Genomic DNA, 13,801 nt, shown 5'->3' with positions numbered 1-13,801 from the left:
TCTTTTGTGTTCAACAGAAGAAAGAAACTCATACAGGTTTGAAACAACTTAAGGGTGAGTAAATGACAGAAACAACAAAATGATGACAGAATTTTAATTTTTGGGTGAACTATCCCTTTAAATTACTAAATTACTATTTATTTATTTATTGACCAAATCTAGTCATTTAAAGGTAAATTACCGGTAAATATATATATTATTGTTTTAAATCGCCTAAAAATTGCATTATAAAATAGTAAAAATTAAATATAATAAGCTTTATGGAGAAAAAAAAGAAAATTTTAGGGCTTCGGGTCATTTTGACCCACGAGGGAAGGAAGGAGGGAAGGATGAAGGTTAAGGCAAAACACAGATATTTTTCGTTCGACACTGTGCTGTATCTGAATAGAAGACGGTGTAAAAGCGTTATAATGAAACGCTCAGTCTTGCCTCGAGTTCGGAGTCGCTGGAGTCTGGCTGTGAGGGAGACGAGGATGAGCCCGCGATGAAGGGCAGCATTGGCTGGCCCATTTTGGCCATGCGTGAGATCAGTTTAGCTTTAGTGGCATCAGGATTCTGAAGACATTGCAAAACATGTCAGAAAACACACAAAGATAGTTTATTATGAGGGATGCATTGATATTAAAATTCTAGTCGACAACTATTTTCCGATTACTAAAAAAAAAGTCTATACAAATTAATTTCGACCATTAAAACAATATAACTGACAACTATGAGCTATAACAACTAAAACATTTATTTAACAGTGTTATTAAATTATAAGTGTAATATTAAATTTGAACTTGCACTACAATTACAAAGTTTAGGGTTGGTAAGATCTTATGCGCACAAAAGACTGCATTTATTTGATCCAAAAATACAGTAAAAGAGCAATATTGTGAAATATTAAATTAAAATGGCTGTTTTCTATGTGGATATATAATAACATGTAATTTATTCCTGTGATCAAAGCTGAATTTTCAGCATCATTACTCCAGTCTTCAGTGTCACATGATCCTTCAGAAGTGATTTATTATTGGATAAAGTATGTATCCAATATTGTCTGATTGATATTGTGCATACCTATATATTATATCCATGTTTTTTATTTGGCATTTTGCCATTTTATTTAAAGCGGGAAGAATCTGGAAATGTTGCACACTTGATAAGAACTTGCAATGCCCACATGAACACTTCAAGCTCAATGTGTCTTGTGCACAAACCACTAAAGCCCGGCTCCAGCTATGCTCACTTCAATAAAAGCTAAATAAAAAACTAAAAACAAATATGTGAAACACCTGAAAAGAAGCAAAACTTACACTCAGCTGTTCACTGAGAGAGTTTGATTTTGCTCGAAGAGGCGGTTCACTGTAAACAAAAAAGAAACATAGAACCTCAATTAAATTAAATACTACAAATATTTCATTCATTTATTTATAAAGCAAAATTAAAACAATGTAATGTTGACCTAGGGCTGGGCGATATGTCCTAAAAAAAAAATCCCAGATTTTTTCACAAAAAATTCGATTTACGATTTAAATTTTACTGCGTGAGAACATGTGGCGTGAGAGAGGCGTGGCTTGTCGGACATAGCAACAGTAACTAAAGGGGGCGGGTCTTTGCAAACGGTCAATTAACCTACCAAACCTTAATTCAAGCTAATTCAAGTACATGTAATGTCAGGTAACCTTTAATTTAAAATAACCTAAGATTCAGGGGTAGATTATATAAGCCAGCAGGGCTCACCTGGGTTTGCCGGTTTGTGGGGCAGAACTGAGGGACTGGTTCGGCTCAGGGAAGCCCAGACTCTCAACACTGGGAGCAGGAGACGCCGAATCTCTTGAGCTCCCATCCTTCGCAAACTTAACCTGCACATGCATCAAGAGGGAACACATATGAAGAGAGCAGGGCTGTGCATATTTCCACAATGCTGCAAAGTATGTACTAAGTCTGAGGATGGAAAATGACATACTTTTGAGTCTGTATTAAAGGGGTTATTCTGTTTATCAGTGTCAGTGTTTCTGAACTCCTGAAACACCTCCATTATAGTCTTGAGTTTCTACGAACACGTCACAATATTCCTCGTTATAATAATTCATACGCAGAATAAAAGAGCGGGGCCTGGTTGAGTTAGTAGCGTGTTGAAACTGGCGGTTATGGTAAGGGTGGGACATTTCTTAAACGCACTCGAAGCGCTCGACCAATCACAACACACTGATCCAGCCGACCAATCAGAGCACAGTGTGCTTTTCAGAAGGCGGGGCTTCATGGAGACGAACTAAACAGGGGTGCGTTCCCCAAAAGCATCGTTAGCCAACTATGTTTGCAAGTTCTGTCGTTATCAGCAGTTCAACGAGTCTGTGTTTCCCGAAACCATCGTTCCAACGAACATTTGCAAACAGCATCGCAGAGTTGTGTGTTTGGAGCGACAGATCTCGAGCTGTGGTTAGAAGTATAGTTTCTTGTTTGCACATGACATGTGGACTCTATAAATCCTTATCTTGAGCCAAATAAGCAAGCTGACATTCAGTGCAATCCATATCATTTATTTAGAATACACACGTTATTTACGTCTTTTAGTTTGTCGAGAGATTTAAAGCGTCATTTATGAAGCGAGCGCATGTGCGAACGTGCTCTAGTACGTAGGGGATGTAAATCGGACAGTTCATCGCGATACGATATCGATTCTCTCAGCCAGCGATACGATATTTGCCGGTCGATCGATTTATCGATATTTAGATATTATGTGCCAAGTGTACACAACCAGTTACGTTTATTAACTCACAAATGCATCCAGAAATGTATAACATGAGTCTCTCATTTAAAAGTATTTTTTAATATAGATTTTTTTTCTTTGTGGCAAAAGCAGATAACTCCACATTTAATGTTTCATAGTTAAACAAAGCCAAGTAATTATGATACATAATAAAACACTTGGTTTATCTTTGTAATGTTAATCTCCTCAGCTGATGTAAAATTTGTTGTTGTGATTAATGTACACGCAATACAGTGAGCTTTTCCCTTTTATTTTCCTTTTTACGCCCCGAAGAAGATATCAAGTTCGTTGAAATCAATCCAGGAACGTAATTTATCAAACCATCTAGCGTTAATCTAAACTCAAACAGATTCATTAAAAGTAGTTATCACTACATACGTGCGTGACATCATTAACCAGCGTGATTGAACGACCAATTTGCGACAATACGGTTTCGGGAAACAGTCGTGACTCGCTAGTTGATTTCTTCAATGAACCATCGTACTATAGTTAAGCAGCGAGTTAATATGTCATTGTACGAGAAACGCACCCCTGAGCTGGGTTACTGACAGAATGGGAAGAGAAGAGCTGCAACAATGGAGAATATGGGGAAATAATGTGTTTTTTGAACAATCAAGAATGAAAACTTGTTCTAGTAAAACCAAAAAACAATCAAAAACTTTGAAAAGGGGTAGAATAGGTCCTCTTTAAGACATTGGAACATATCATAAAACCTGAATCATCTTAAAAACAACTGGGTGGTATAATGCCCTTTTCCCAAGATGTAAAATAAGTGTGTATATGAAGTTTTAGCTCAAAATACCCCACAGATATTTTTATATAGCATGTTAAAATTGTCACTTTTTGAGGGTGAGCAAAAATACACAGTTTTTGTGTCTGTCCCTTTAAATGCAAATGAGCTGCTGCTCCCGGCACAGGGGGCGGAGCTTCAACAGCTTGCACTCACACACATGCACTGAAAATTTCAAAAACCTTTAGCCTTTTATGTTCAAACCGGAGTCAGACAATGATGGAGAGACTCAAGAAGAAGTGACAACATGTAGAAGCAACAGGACATTTCTGAATGGTTAGTTGATGAATTTATGTAGCTTATGTGTAGTTATCTTCTAGCCATTGATTAGCATATTCTGTCTTAATAATCTATAAATCGTGTTCAGGGGGCGGGGTTTATGTAAATTCTAGGGTTGGTGATGTCACTAACCCGGGAGGAATGTCGTGTAGTCTCTACCAGCCGTTTGTTGTAGTCCATAATAGCAATTTCTTTAAAAGCAAATATCTCCCTTTGCTTTGAACTTTGAGCGTTGTAACTTTGCAGATGTTGTTTATGATCAAACAGCAACATTACACACTAACTACAGTTAGAAAAGTGAAATCATAATCAACCACCCCTTTAACCAAACATGATAAAGTAAATGTGAGAATGACGTACCCGACGGATCTCCGCTTCGAAGATTAGCGTGCTATCCGGTGGCACGCGGTTGGGAACGCCCTGCGATCCGTACGCGAGACCGGGAGGAATCACCATCAGTCGCCTCCCAGCTTTCCGCATGCTCAACATGCCCTCCTCCCAGCCCTGAGACGAGAGAATGGCTTTAGACTGGCGTATGAGTGAGGATCACACATAAAACACAACTTCCCCCTCACCTTAATGACCTTCCCAGCCCCGAGCTTCAGTCTCAGCAGTTTGTCTTTATTCAGATTTGAGTCAAACATCTGGAGGAGAGGAAAATAAACAGAAAGAATTTGGATAAAGCTGGGTAGCAAGAAATCAAACAAATTATCAACGGATAAAGTGTTATTTTTTTTAAAGAAATTAATACTTTTATTCTGCAAGGACACATTAAATTGATCAGAAGTGACAGTAAACGCACAGTTGTAAAATAATGTTGTAAAATATTTCTCTTTCAAATTAATGCTGTTTTTGTTTTACTTTCAATTCATAAAAGAAAATCCTGAAAAAAATTATTAATGACTTCAACAAAAATATGAAGGAGCACAACTATTTTCAACTGATAATAATCAGAAATATTTCTTGAGCACAAAATCATCATATTATAATGATTTCTGAAGGATCATGTGACACTGAAGAGTGGAGTAATGATGCTGAAAATACAGCTTTGATCACAGGAATAAATTACATTTTAAAATATATTCAAACAAAATAATTATTTTAAATATTGTAATAATATTTCATAATTTTACTGTATTTTTGATCAAACAAATAAAGCCTTTGTAAGCATACAAGACTTTTTTTTTAATGTACCCGAAACCAAACTTAAACATTAGTTTTGCTCTATAATCCTCATTCAAACCATGTTTACATTAACCAGAAGATTAATCGGATTCTGCTCATATTACAATTATGTATGCGTCATGTAAATACATTAACTTGCTTCGCATTTAGTACATTTCAGATCATAATGGCAGCTTATTAACTTGCCTAAGCCATGTCCATTTTGGGCCCTGTGTGCACATACGAAATTATAAAAATAAAAATAAAAGTGTTTTGGTGTTGTGTGTAAAATAAATGAATGTAAAAAGGATCGGAGCAATAAGCGTAAGCTTCAGCCAAAACCTTTTCGGTCAAGCAACTTTCTTTCTTTTAAAGGGACAATGTGTAGTTTTTTTAAGTATTTTATTAACTAAAATCAATATTTTTATTCATAAATATTTCCTCAATGGTGTACAATTACCTCTCCCAATGATCCGACTTATCCTCGTACGCAAAGAATTTCTTATCTTTATTTACATGGGAAAGGCAACTCCACGGAGGCTTCCATGTCGTTCCTCCATCTTGAAAAACTATAATGGCAGGGAGGGACAAAAAGCACTAGCCTAGCGTAGCGCGTGTTCGTCCAGAGCCAGCGTCACGTGACTGACACTGAAGCGGACGAGAGAGGAGTAATGCGTGTCACTGCCCCGGCAAATTTGAAAGGTTGCACTGCACGGTACTTCATAATTCAGGATCATACTTATGCCGAGCCACAGGAGAAATGCCAAAATTGAATTTAAAAGGAAACGTGACCGGCGAATTCAAACACATAGGGTAAATAACGCGATTGCTTTACCCAGGTGGAAAGAGCTAATGAAGGAGAAAGACTTTGAAAGGGACTCTGAAGTTTCCTGCTTTCTTCTCGACGGGTAAGTCAATGTTACAAGCTTTTTTTTTCATTGCTTGGTTGTGTAATTCATTATATAGGCAGCATAACAGTAGAACATGTAACGTATAGTTAAACTCGACGAAGGGCTATATTGTTGTCAGAGCTTCTTGGTACATAACGGCCACCGTAGTTGCAACACGTGTTTGAAAAAGCGAGGCGCTAGAGAGCACTATTCGTTTTAATGCAAAATACAATTTCACCGCTAGATGGGAGTCATTTCTACACACTGTCCCTTTAAAAATATTGTTTACACCGTAATTTAATTTTCGTTTCTATGTTTGCTTGGTTTTTTTTGTCTCTTTTTTTTTTAAAGTTGATCGAAATAAAACTAAAGTAACTAACTACAAACGGTCATTAATAAAACCTCTGTACCTGTCCGATGGTGTGGTTTTGCAGCAGCCAGCCAGTGTACGCCACTTCTAACGAGTCTCCGTTCTCCACAGCCTGACCCTCACCAAGAAGAAGATCCTGGGTCAGGACAGAGTCTACCGGACCGCCACAGTTCACTTTAGCAAGACAAACCTGGAACAATTACAAGCGTGAGAATCTCCTCACACGAAGAACACATAAAACACAAACCTCTTTAGATTCAAATATCAATGACCAATTCGGTCTCTGGTCATCATAAAACGTGCAGTAGTTACTGGACTGTACTTTACTTGAGTATTATTTTTTCTGGAAACTTTTTACTTTAACTTCACTACATTTGAAAGACAAATATTGTACTTTTTACTCCACTACATTTCTGTCAAGGTCCTCAAGTAGAAAGTAGTAACGTCAGTCAGGGGATGATTTTTTTTTTTACATCGATTGGAGATTGGTTTTTTGGTCAGGTCAGTGATCACTCTTGTAGGGTCACGTGTCGTGAAGTTCAGCGATTTCCCATGAATTTCTTTGAACACTAATCGACTGGTTTTGCTGTTTGTTAAAGAAGTATTGCTGCTATACAGCTATGGTTTTAAACCAGGTTGGGTTTATTTTTTATAGACCACTTGACTCAAATGTGCATGAATGGATGCACACATCGATGTGTACATCTTTTGTTGGGATGGTGGGATGGTAGGAGTGTTTAAAGCGGTGGTATAATGCCCTTTTCACAAGATGTAAAATAAGTCTGATGTCCCCAGAGTGTGTGTGTGAAGTTTTAGCTCAAAATACCCCACAGATATTTTTATATAGCATGTTAAAATTGTCACTTTTTGAGGGTGAGCAAAAACACACCGTTTTTGTGTCTGTCCCTTTAAATGCACAGGGGGCGGAGCTTCAACAGCTTGTGTCCTGAAAATTTTAAATACTTTTATGTAGAAGCAACATGACATTTCTGAATGGTTAGTTGATGAATTTATGTAGCTTATGTGTAGTTATCTTCTAGTCATTGATTAGCATATTCTGTCATGATAATCTATAAATCATGTTCAGGAGGCGGGGCTTATGTAAATTCTAGATTTGGTGATGTCACTAACCCGGGAGGAATGACGTGTAGTTCCTACCAGCCGTTTGTTGTAGTCCATAAAAAGCAATTTCTGTAAAAGCGAATATCTCCCTTTGCTTTGAACTTTGAGCGTTGTAACTTTGCAGATGTTGTTTATGATCAAACAGCAACATTACACACTAACTAGGGCTGGGCGATATGGCCTTTAAAAAAAATCCCCGATTTTTTCATAAAAAATTCGATTTACGATTTAAATCGATTTTTTTCCCCCCCCTATTTAAAATCAATCTGCAGATGACAAATAAATTGTTTAAAACAAGTTTTAGCTAGCCAAGATGGCAGGCCCTGCCTTTGTAAACAGTGAAAATGTAACATAACATAAAATGGGTGTAAATGTAAAAAAAAAAACTTGCATCAGTTGGTGACTAAACAGAATTTTATTAAGTATAGTGACAACACAATGTTTACATGGTACACTGACTGTATGCTACTGTTTTTATTAATGCTCACAATTTCAATTCTTGTGATTTGATTCTAATCTTGATTCAATATCGATTCCTTCAGATAAATATTAGGTACAGTAGATGCGTTAATGTGTTGTTAATTGTTCTCTCCCCAAAAAAAAGTCACCTACTGTAAACATACAGAGCCGTGTCAGCTGGTATTATTATTAAAGGTTAAAAATAACATCTCAATTTTATTTTAATGCGTTTTTTACAATGGCAACGTTATAATATTTTAATGATATCGGTAAAAATATAATAAAAATGTAATATAGTTATCATATTTAACAAAATACTCCTCTCTACAGACAATTGGATTTTAGAGACAATCTCAGTGATCAGAGAAGAGCTCATTCAGCCCATCAGGCAATTGTTTAAGCATGTATGGGTTAGAAAAACGGGTATTTTTAACATGAAAAGTTGCTTAATGCACCTTTAAGTCCAACTAACGTGTTATGGTTATTAAACGGCTTTCCTGAGGTAAACGTTACCCGACTGTTCTCCAGCTGTTTATGGACCTCTGTCCGCTGTTGAAAAACACTTGATCTATCGATTTTATTACATTACATACTGTATCTTTCAAATTACCTATTGATCATTCGTGTTTATTTATATTAACTAAGTTAGTAGTAACAGATGACCGGTTCACGTGCCGCTTGAACTGAGATCTGTCTGCGATCTGTCACGTCACATTTACAAGCACCAAAACGGTGTTTATTGTTTGTATTTTGTAATTAAATAGATTGAATCTGAGAGCTGAGAATTTGTTTTATATCAATAGTACCGTAACCTTCTCTGTCGGTGTCACCGTCCTCTTTGCTTCACGATTTTCTCTGCGTGAGAAATGGATGTGTGGCGTGAGAGCGAGTGGAAAGTGACAACTGCGTGAGTCTCACGGTGAATGCGTGAGAGTTGGCAGCTCTGCAGATTCAGTTTGTAAATGTTTTTTGGCGGGTGTGCTTGTGCAGCCGCGGTCTTGTTCATTTGCCATGTTGTTTGTGTAGCTCTATGGCAAACGCGCTGAGCGCATCCGGAACTACGGAAGCCCAGAGGGGAGCGTCGGCGGATATTATAGAGAAAACCGATTTTCATTCAAACACATCGATGTACACTACACACTCGAGTTAATCGATAAAATCGATTTATCGCCCAGCCCTAACACTAACTACAGTTAGAAAAGTGAAATCATAATCAACCACCCCTTTAAATAAAAACGAAGAACCCATAAAACACAAACCTCTTTAGAAAAGTCAGTAGCTGCTTTCTCCGATTCAAACATCAGTGACCAATTCTGTCTCTGGTCATCATAAAACGTGCAGTAGTTACTGGGCTGGACCTGAAAGTGACAGAGATCATTACAAACAACGTTCGGAAAGCAAACATGTTGTCTGTCTTTAATTATGTGAATAAGAGCTCACAGTGAGGATGAAGCCTCTGTGGATCCTGGCGGCCGTCACCGGTTTCTGTTGACTGACATACAGCAGGATCTTGTACTGAAGAAGAGTGCAGACGTTTGTGTGTGTGTGTGTGTGTGTGTGTTATAAACATCCCCATTTAAGACTCAATCAAAAAAAAAGTGATCATTCTAACCTCTTTAGTTGTATGATTTCCAAGGACCGCAGCTCCCAGCTTGCCTTGTTTCACATACTGTCCGTTCACACTAAACACACAAACAGGGATCACTGCATTTCCCTTTTCATTACATCAGTCTGCAAACTAAATCAGACAATCAGCGCTCAAGATAAATCTTTATATGTAAATTCTAGCATGTACTTTGCTTTGGATATCTGGTTTACAGATCTGTATATATTATATGCCCTATTCTTTACACTTAAAATTAACATATTAAAGGGATAGTTAACCCAAAAATGTAAATACTGACAGTAATTACTCTCCCTCATGTTGTTCCAAACCCGTAAGACTTTCCTTCATCTTCGGGACACAAATTAAGATATTTTTGATTAAATTTGAGAGCTGGATCACTCCTCCATAGGCTTCTATGATTGTACGTCAGAACGGAGGCTCACTATTGGCCCGCATCACACACATGACTAGCGTCGGCCAATAGTGAGCCTCCGTTCTGACGTACACCCCAGAAGCGCTGCGCTGTTACACTACGTGAACTCACTCAGAGGAACACACAGAAGAACATCAAGACTTCAATAAAGTCCTTATTTTTGTTTGTTTTATTGCGCACAAAAAGTATTCTCGTCGCTTGATAAACTTAAAGGATAATTCCGGTATTTAACACCTTGAGTCTATATTGTAGTTTGTTTTGGATGAACAAGAGTGGTGGACAACATTTTTTTGACAATGGTTCCTCTCTCGAGTTTTTGACTATAAAAGAATTGGCCATGGATCATTTAACATTGGAGTCAATGGGCATGTCCGAAAATGTCATTAAAACAGCCAATAATGTTCGTTTACAAAACTGTGCAACTCACCGAGTGATTAGTGATGTTAGTTGATGTTCCAGAAACAAAAAGTGTTGCGAAATACAGTTTCTGTTGTGTTTTATTCGTCATTTTGTAAAATCCCATTGAATTCTGTTGAAGGACTGAGTGCTCGTTAATATAAATGCGCTACCGGAAGTGGTCGGGAGTGTGCTAACGCTTCAGATTCAAATATTGAGCGGAAGTTACACAGTTGTAAAGTGTCTGAAAATATAGTTCCACTATAGCAAAATAAACGTATTGGAATCATATATTGCGACGATATATTGTTTATAATCATCAACGAACACCACTAACCACTCGGTGAGTTTAACAGTTTTGTAAACGAACATTATTGGCTGTTTTAATGACATTTTCGGACATGACCATTGACTTCCATAGTAAGGGGGGAAAAAATACTATGGAAGTCAATGGGACCAGTTAACTGTTTGGTTACCGACATTCTTCAAAATATCATCCTTTGTGTTCAGCAGAAGAAAGAAATTCATACAGGTTTGAAACAACTTGAGTGAGTAAATGATGACAGAATTTTCATTTTAAAGTGAACTATCCCTTTAAGTGCGGTTATTACCCCCCTTTCTGAGCATAGATCTGAACTTAAAGGGATAGCTCACCCAAAAATTTAAATTCTGTCATTATTAACTCACCCTTATGTCAGACCAAACCATAAAACTTACAAAGACTTGCAACTTTCCAATGAATATATATATATACGGTAAGTGAAATCTAAGAAATTGACAGTACATGTAGCTACCACTTTGACACTTCAAAAAAGATTGTAAAACGAATTTAGTCCACATTTTCTTTGCTTTATATCGCTTTATATAATGAACAGACTGAATTTAGCTTTTATTCACATATACGGTAAACATTGATCAGGAAACATAAATCATAATCAGCATACGACCTCTTGCTGAAGCTCAAACGTGCTGCGTAACACGAGAATGAACCGGTTCACACACATCAAGCAAGCACACTGAGCTTCTGTCGACCAGAACTGATGTGTGAGTTGATGAATGTTTGTGAATAAAAACGTAAATTAAATCTGTTCATAATATAAAGCGATCCAGTCTCTTCAAAAAACTTGGCTTGATTAAAATGGATTAGTTTTACGATATCTTTATTCACTTATTAAAGAGTCAAAGTCGTAGTTTCGTAGCTGTCAACGGAAATCTTTCAGATTTCATTAAAAGATCTTCATTTGTGTTTCAAAGATGAACGAAAATCTTACGGGTTTGGAACGACATGAGGGTGAATAAACGAATGCAGAATTCATTTTTGGGAGAGCTACAGTGGGGCAAAAAAGTATTTAGTCAGCCAACAATTGTGCAAGTTCTCCCACTTATAAAGATGAGAGAGGCCTGTAATTTTCATCATAGGTACACTTCGACTATGAGAGACAAAATGTAATAATATACAAATAAATTCATTAAAAATCCTACAATGTGATTTTCTGGATTTTTTCTCTCATTTTGTCTCGCATAGTTGAAGTGTACCTATGATGAAAATTACAGGCCTCTCTCATCTTTATAAGTGGGAGAACTTGCACAATTGGTGGCTGACTAAATACTTTTTTGCCCCACTGTATTCCTTTAAATGGATGTAATTCAAGATCTCCTTTTAAAGAACATTTAACAGATTGTTGCAGAAGTGAAAGCACTTCAAAAGATTTAAGTGTAAAAAAGTAATAGAAGTTTACTGTAAAGTAAATGTTTTCATTTTATACAAAATTTATACTTTACTAAATAAAGCCATATGTCTAACCAAGTTTAAATTACAAAACATAAACCTGCTATAAGGTTTTAAAGTACTATTTCCATGGTTACGCAATGTCCAATTTCAAAACGGTTTGCAGAGGATGAATTTTGAGTGTTTTAAGCTTTCGCATGATACCTTATTTAGGTATAAAAGGGCAATAAAAAAAAGTGTGCCAAATGTCCCACTACGGTGACACTACAGATTGCATGTTTTATTTCAGTTCGCCTAATAACTGGTTTGATTTGCATCGAGAGATGATCTTATGGGAAGTTCCCCATGCCGATCTCTAGGTCTGGTGAAGGGTGTGTGATGATGGCCAGGAGAACTTTATCAGGATCATAGTATCCCGGATCCATGAAATAACTGGCCTTTAAAAATATAAATCTGCCTCCTCAATGGGGATTTAACACAGGGGTGTCCTGACTGTGTTTTAAGGAAGAACATTTATTTATTTACGATACATTATTCATTCACAAAGAAAACTGGTGTCCTTAAAGGTTGGTGTTTTCCTCACTTTTTAAATTAAGGCATTAAGATCAATTTCCAAAAGATGATTTTTTATTCCTCTTTTTAGTCAACTTTAGCATGGGTGTGTTCACTTATGCTAAGCACTATATATATATATATATATATATATATATATATATATATATATATATATATAAAATATACAAAATACATTTTCAACTTACTATCTGTAGGCATGTACCGCAGTAGCAAAGAGAACAGCAGGAGGATTCTGGGAAGTGGCTGACTTTTGGTTTGGGGGTCCTGTAAAAACATGTCAGAAAAACTTGCATTAAAGAAGTTGTATCATACTTTTTTTTCCTCATACGGTCCAATAATGGGGAAATTCAATACATGTTTTTGCCACTTTTGCACAGCACAACATCGTTGTCTTATTCACTAACCACTTACTTAACCACGTCTTTAATATTTAAGTCAGTTACATTCAAACACGGCTCCTATGTAAATTAGGCTCATTGTAAATTGTGCTTTATTCATAAAAAAGCCCAGTGTAACCACGCTGTTATCACCAAATGAATCCTGACATTAAATGAACGTAGTCTAGCCTAAAAAGAGTTTGCAGTTCAATAATAGTGAACTAAGAATATCAGTGTTATATTCTTAATGAACAAGAATATATAGTTTCATTATTAGTGAATCTGCCCTAAATTGTTAGAAAATAAATATTTTATATTATATTATTATAGGCATGCGACATTGTTCTGAATTTTCAGCATCAATTTTTCATCTTGCATAAAAATCCTGTCTATTTATTGTTTGCATTTGAAATATCCAGTTGGGTTCTGTATTAATGTATCCAAGTGTACCTAAAATAAAAAGAGTTTAATATACAGGTTTGTAGCTCTTTTTTTTTTTTTTTTTATTAACCACTTGTAAACTTGTGTTCATGGTTCTTTTCTTATATATATATAGGATTTGTATTAAATCTATATTCATTGAGTCGTATATTCGTAATCGAATCGGAACATCTTTGATTTGATTTCTATATTTAAAAAGGGACAAGTAAGGAATAATTGACGACAGGCCGTTGAATTATTATAAAAATAATGCACACCCGAGGTGGTAATGCGGTCACGACGCGAAGCGGAGTCTCTCCTCGGGTGTGCATTATTTTTATAATAATTCAACGGCCTGGAGTCAATTATTCCGCTTATACTACAGTTACCACACCTCGAAATATTGTTCAGATTATGTATTTTTCAAGACGTCGG

At 36.5% G+C, this 13,801-nt stretch overlaps 2 protein-coding genes across 3 annotated transcripts in view; one reads left to right on the top strand and one right to left on the bottom strand.

Moving 5' to 3' along the window:
* The window catches only part of LOC307012107 (uncharacterized protein), a 328,649-nt gene that overhangs the window by 291,156 nt on the left and 23,692 nt on the right, over window positions 1–13,801 (top strand). The gene's annotated exons all lie outside the window — the stretch shown is intronic.
* Window positions 1–13,801, bottom strand: part of fkbp15b (FKBP prolyl isomerase family member 15b) — a 48,834-nt gene that overhangs the window by 26,406 nt on the left and 8,627 nt on the right. For both annotated transcript variants that reach the window (XM_079638354.1, XM_079638355.1), the window contains exons 3-12: window positions 12,755–12,833; window positions 9,442–9,511; window positions 9,270–9,344; window positions 9,089–9,187; window positions 6,289–6,438; window positions 4,400–4,468; window positions 4,185–4,328; window positions 1,726–1,847; window positions 1,299–1,347; window positions 430–555 (exon numbers count right to left, since the gene is read on the bottom strand). In XM_079638354.1, coding sequence (XP_079494480.1) covers window positions 430–555; window positions 1,299–1,347; window positions 1,726–1,847; window positions 4,185–4,328; window positions 4,400–4,468; window positions 6,289–6,438; window positions 9,089–9,187; window positions 9,270–9,344; window positions 9,442–9,511; window positions 12,755–12,833 — 983 coding nt within the window. The remainder of the gene's footprint in view (window positions 1–429; window positions 556–1,298; window positions 1,348–1,725; window positions 1,848–4,184; window positions 4,329–4,399; window positions 4,469–6,288; window positions 6,439–9,088; window positions 9,188–9,269; window positions 9,345–9,441; window positions 9,512–12,754; window positions 12,834–13,801) is intronic.

This window comes from Phoxinus phoxinus (assembly GCF_949152265.1).
Source record: "Phoxinus phoxinus genome assembly, chromosome: 15".
Classification (NCBI taxonomy): domain Eukaryota; kingdom Metazoa; phylum Chordata; class Actinopteri; order Cypriniformes; family Leuciscidae; genus Phoxinus; species Phoxinus phoxinus.
The sequence above is the reverse complement of the archived record's forward strand: the minus strand, read 5'-3'. Positions and strand labels throughout refer to the sequence as shown.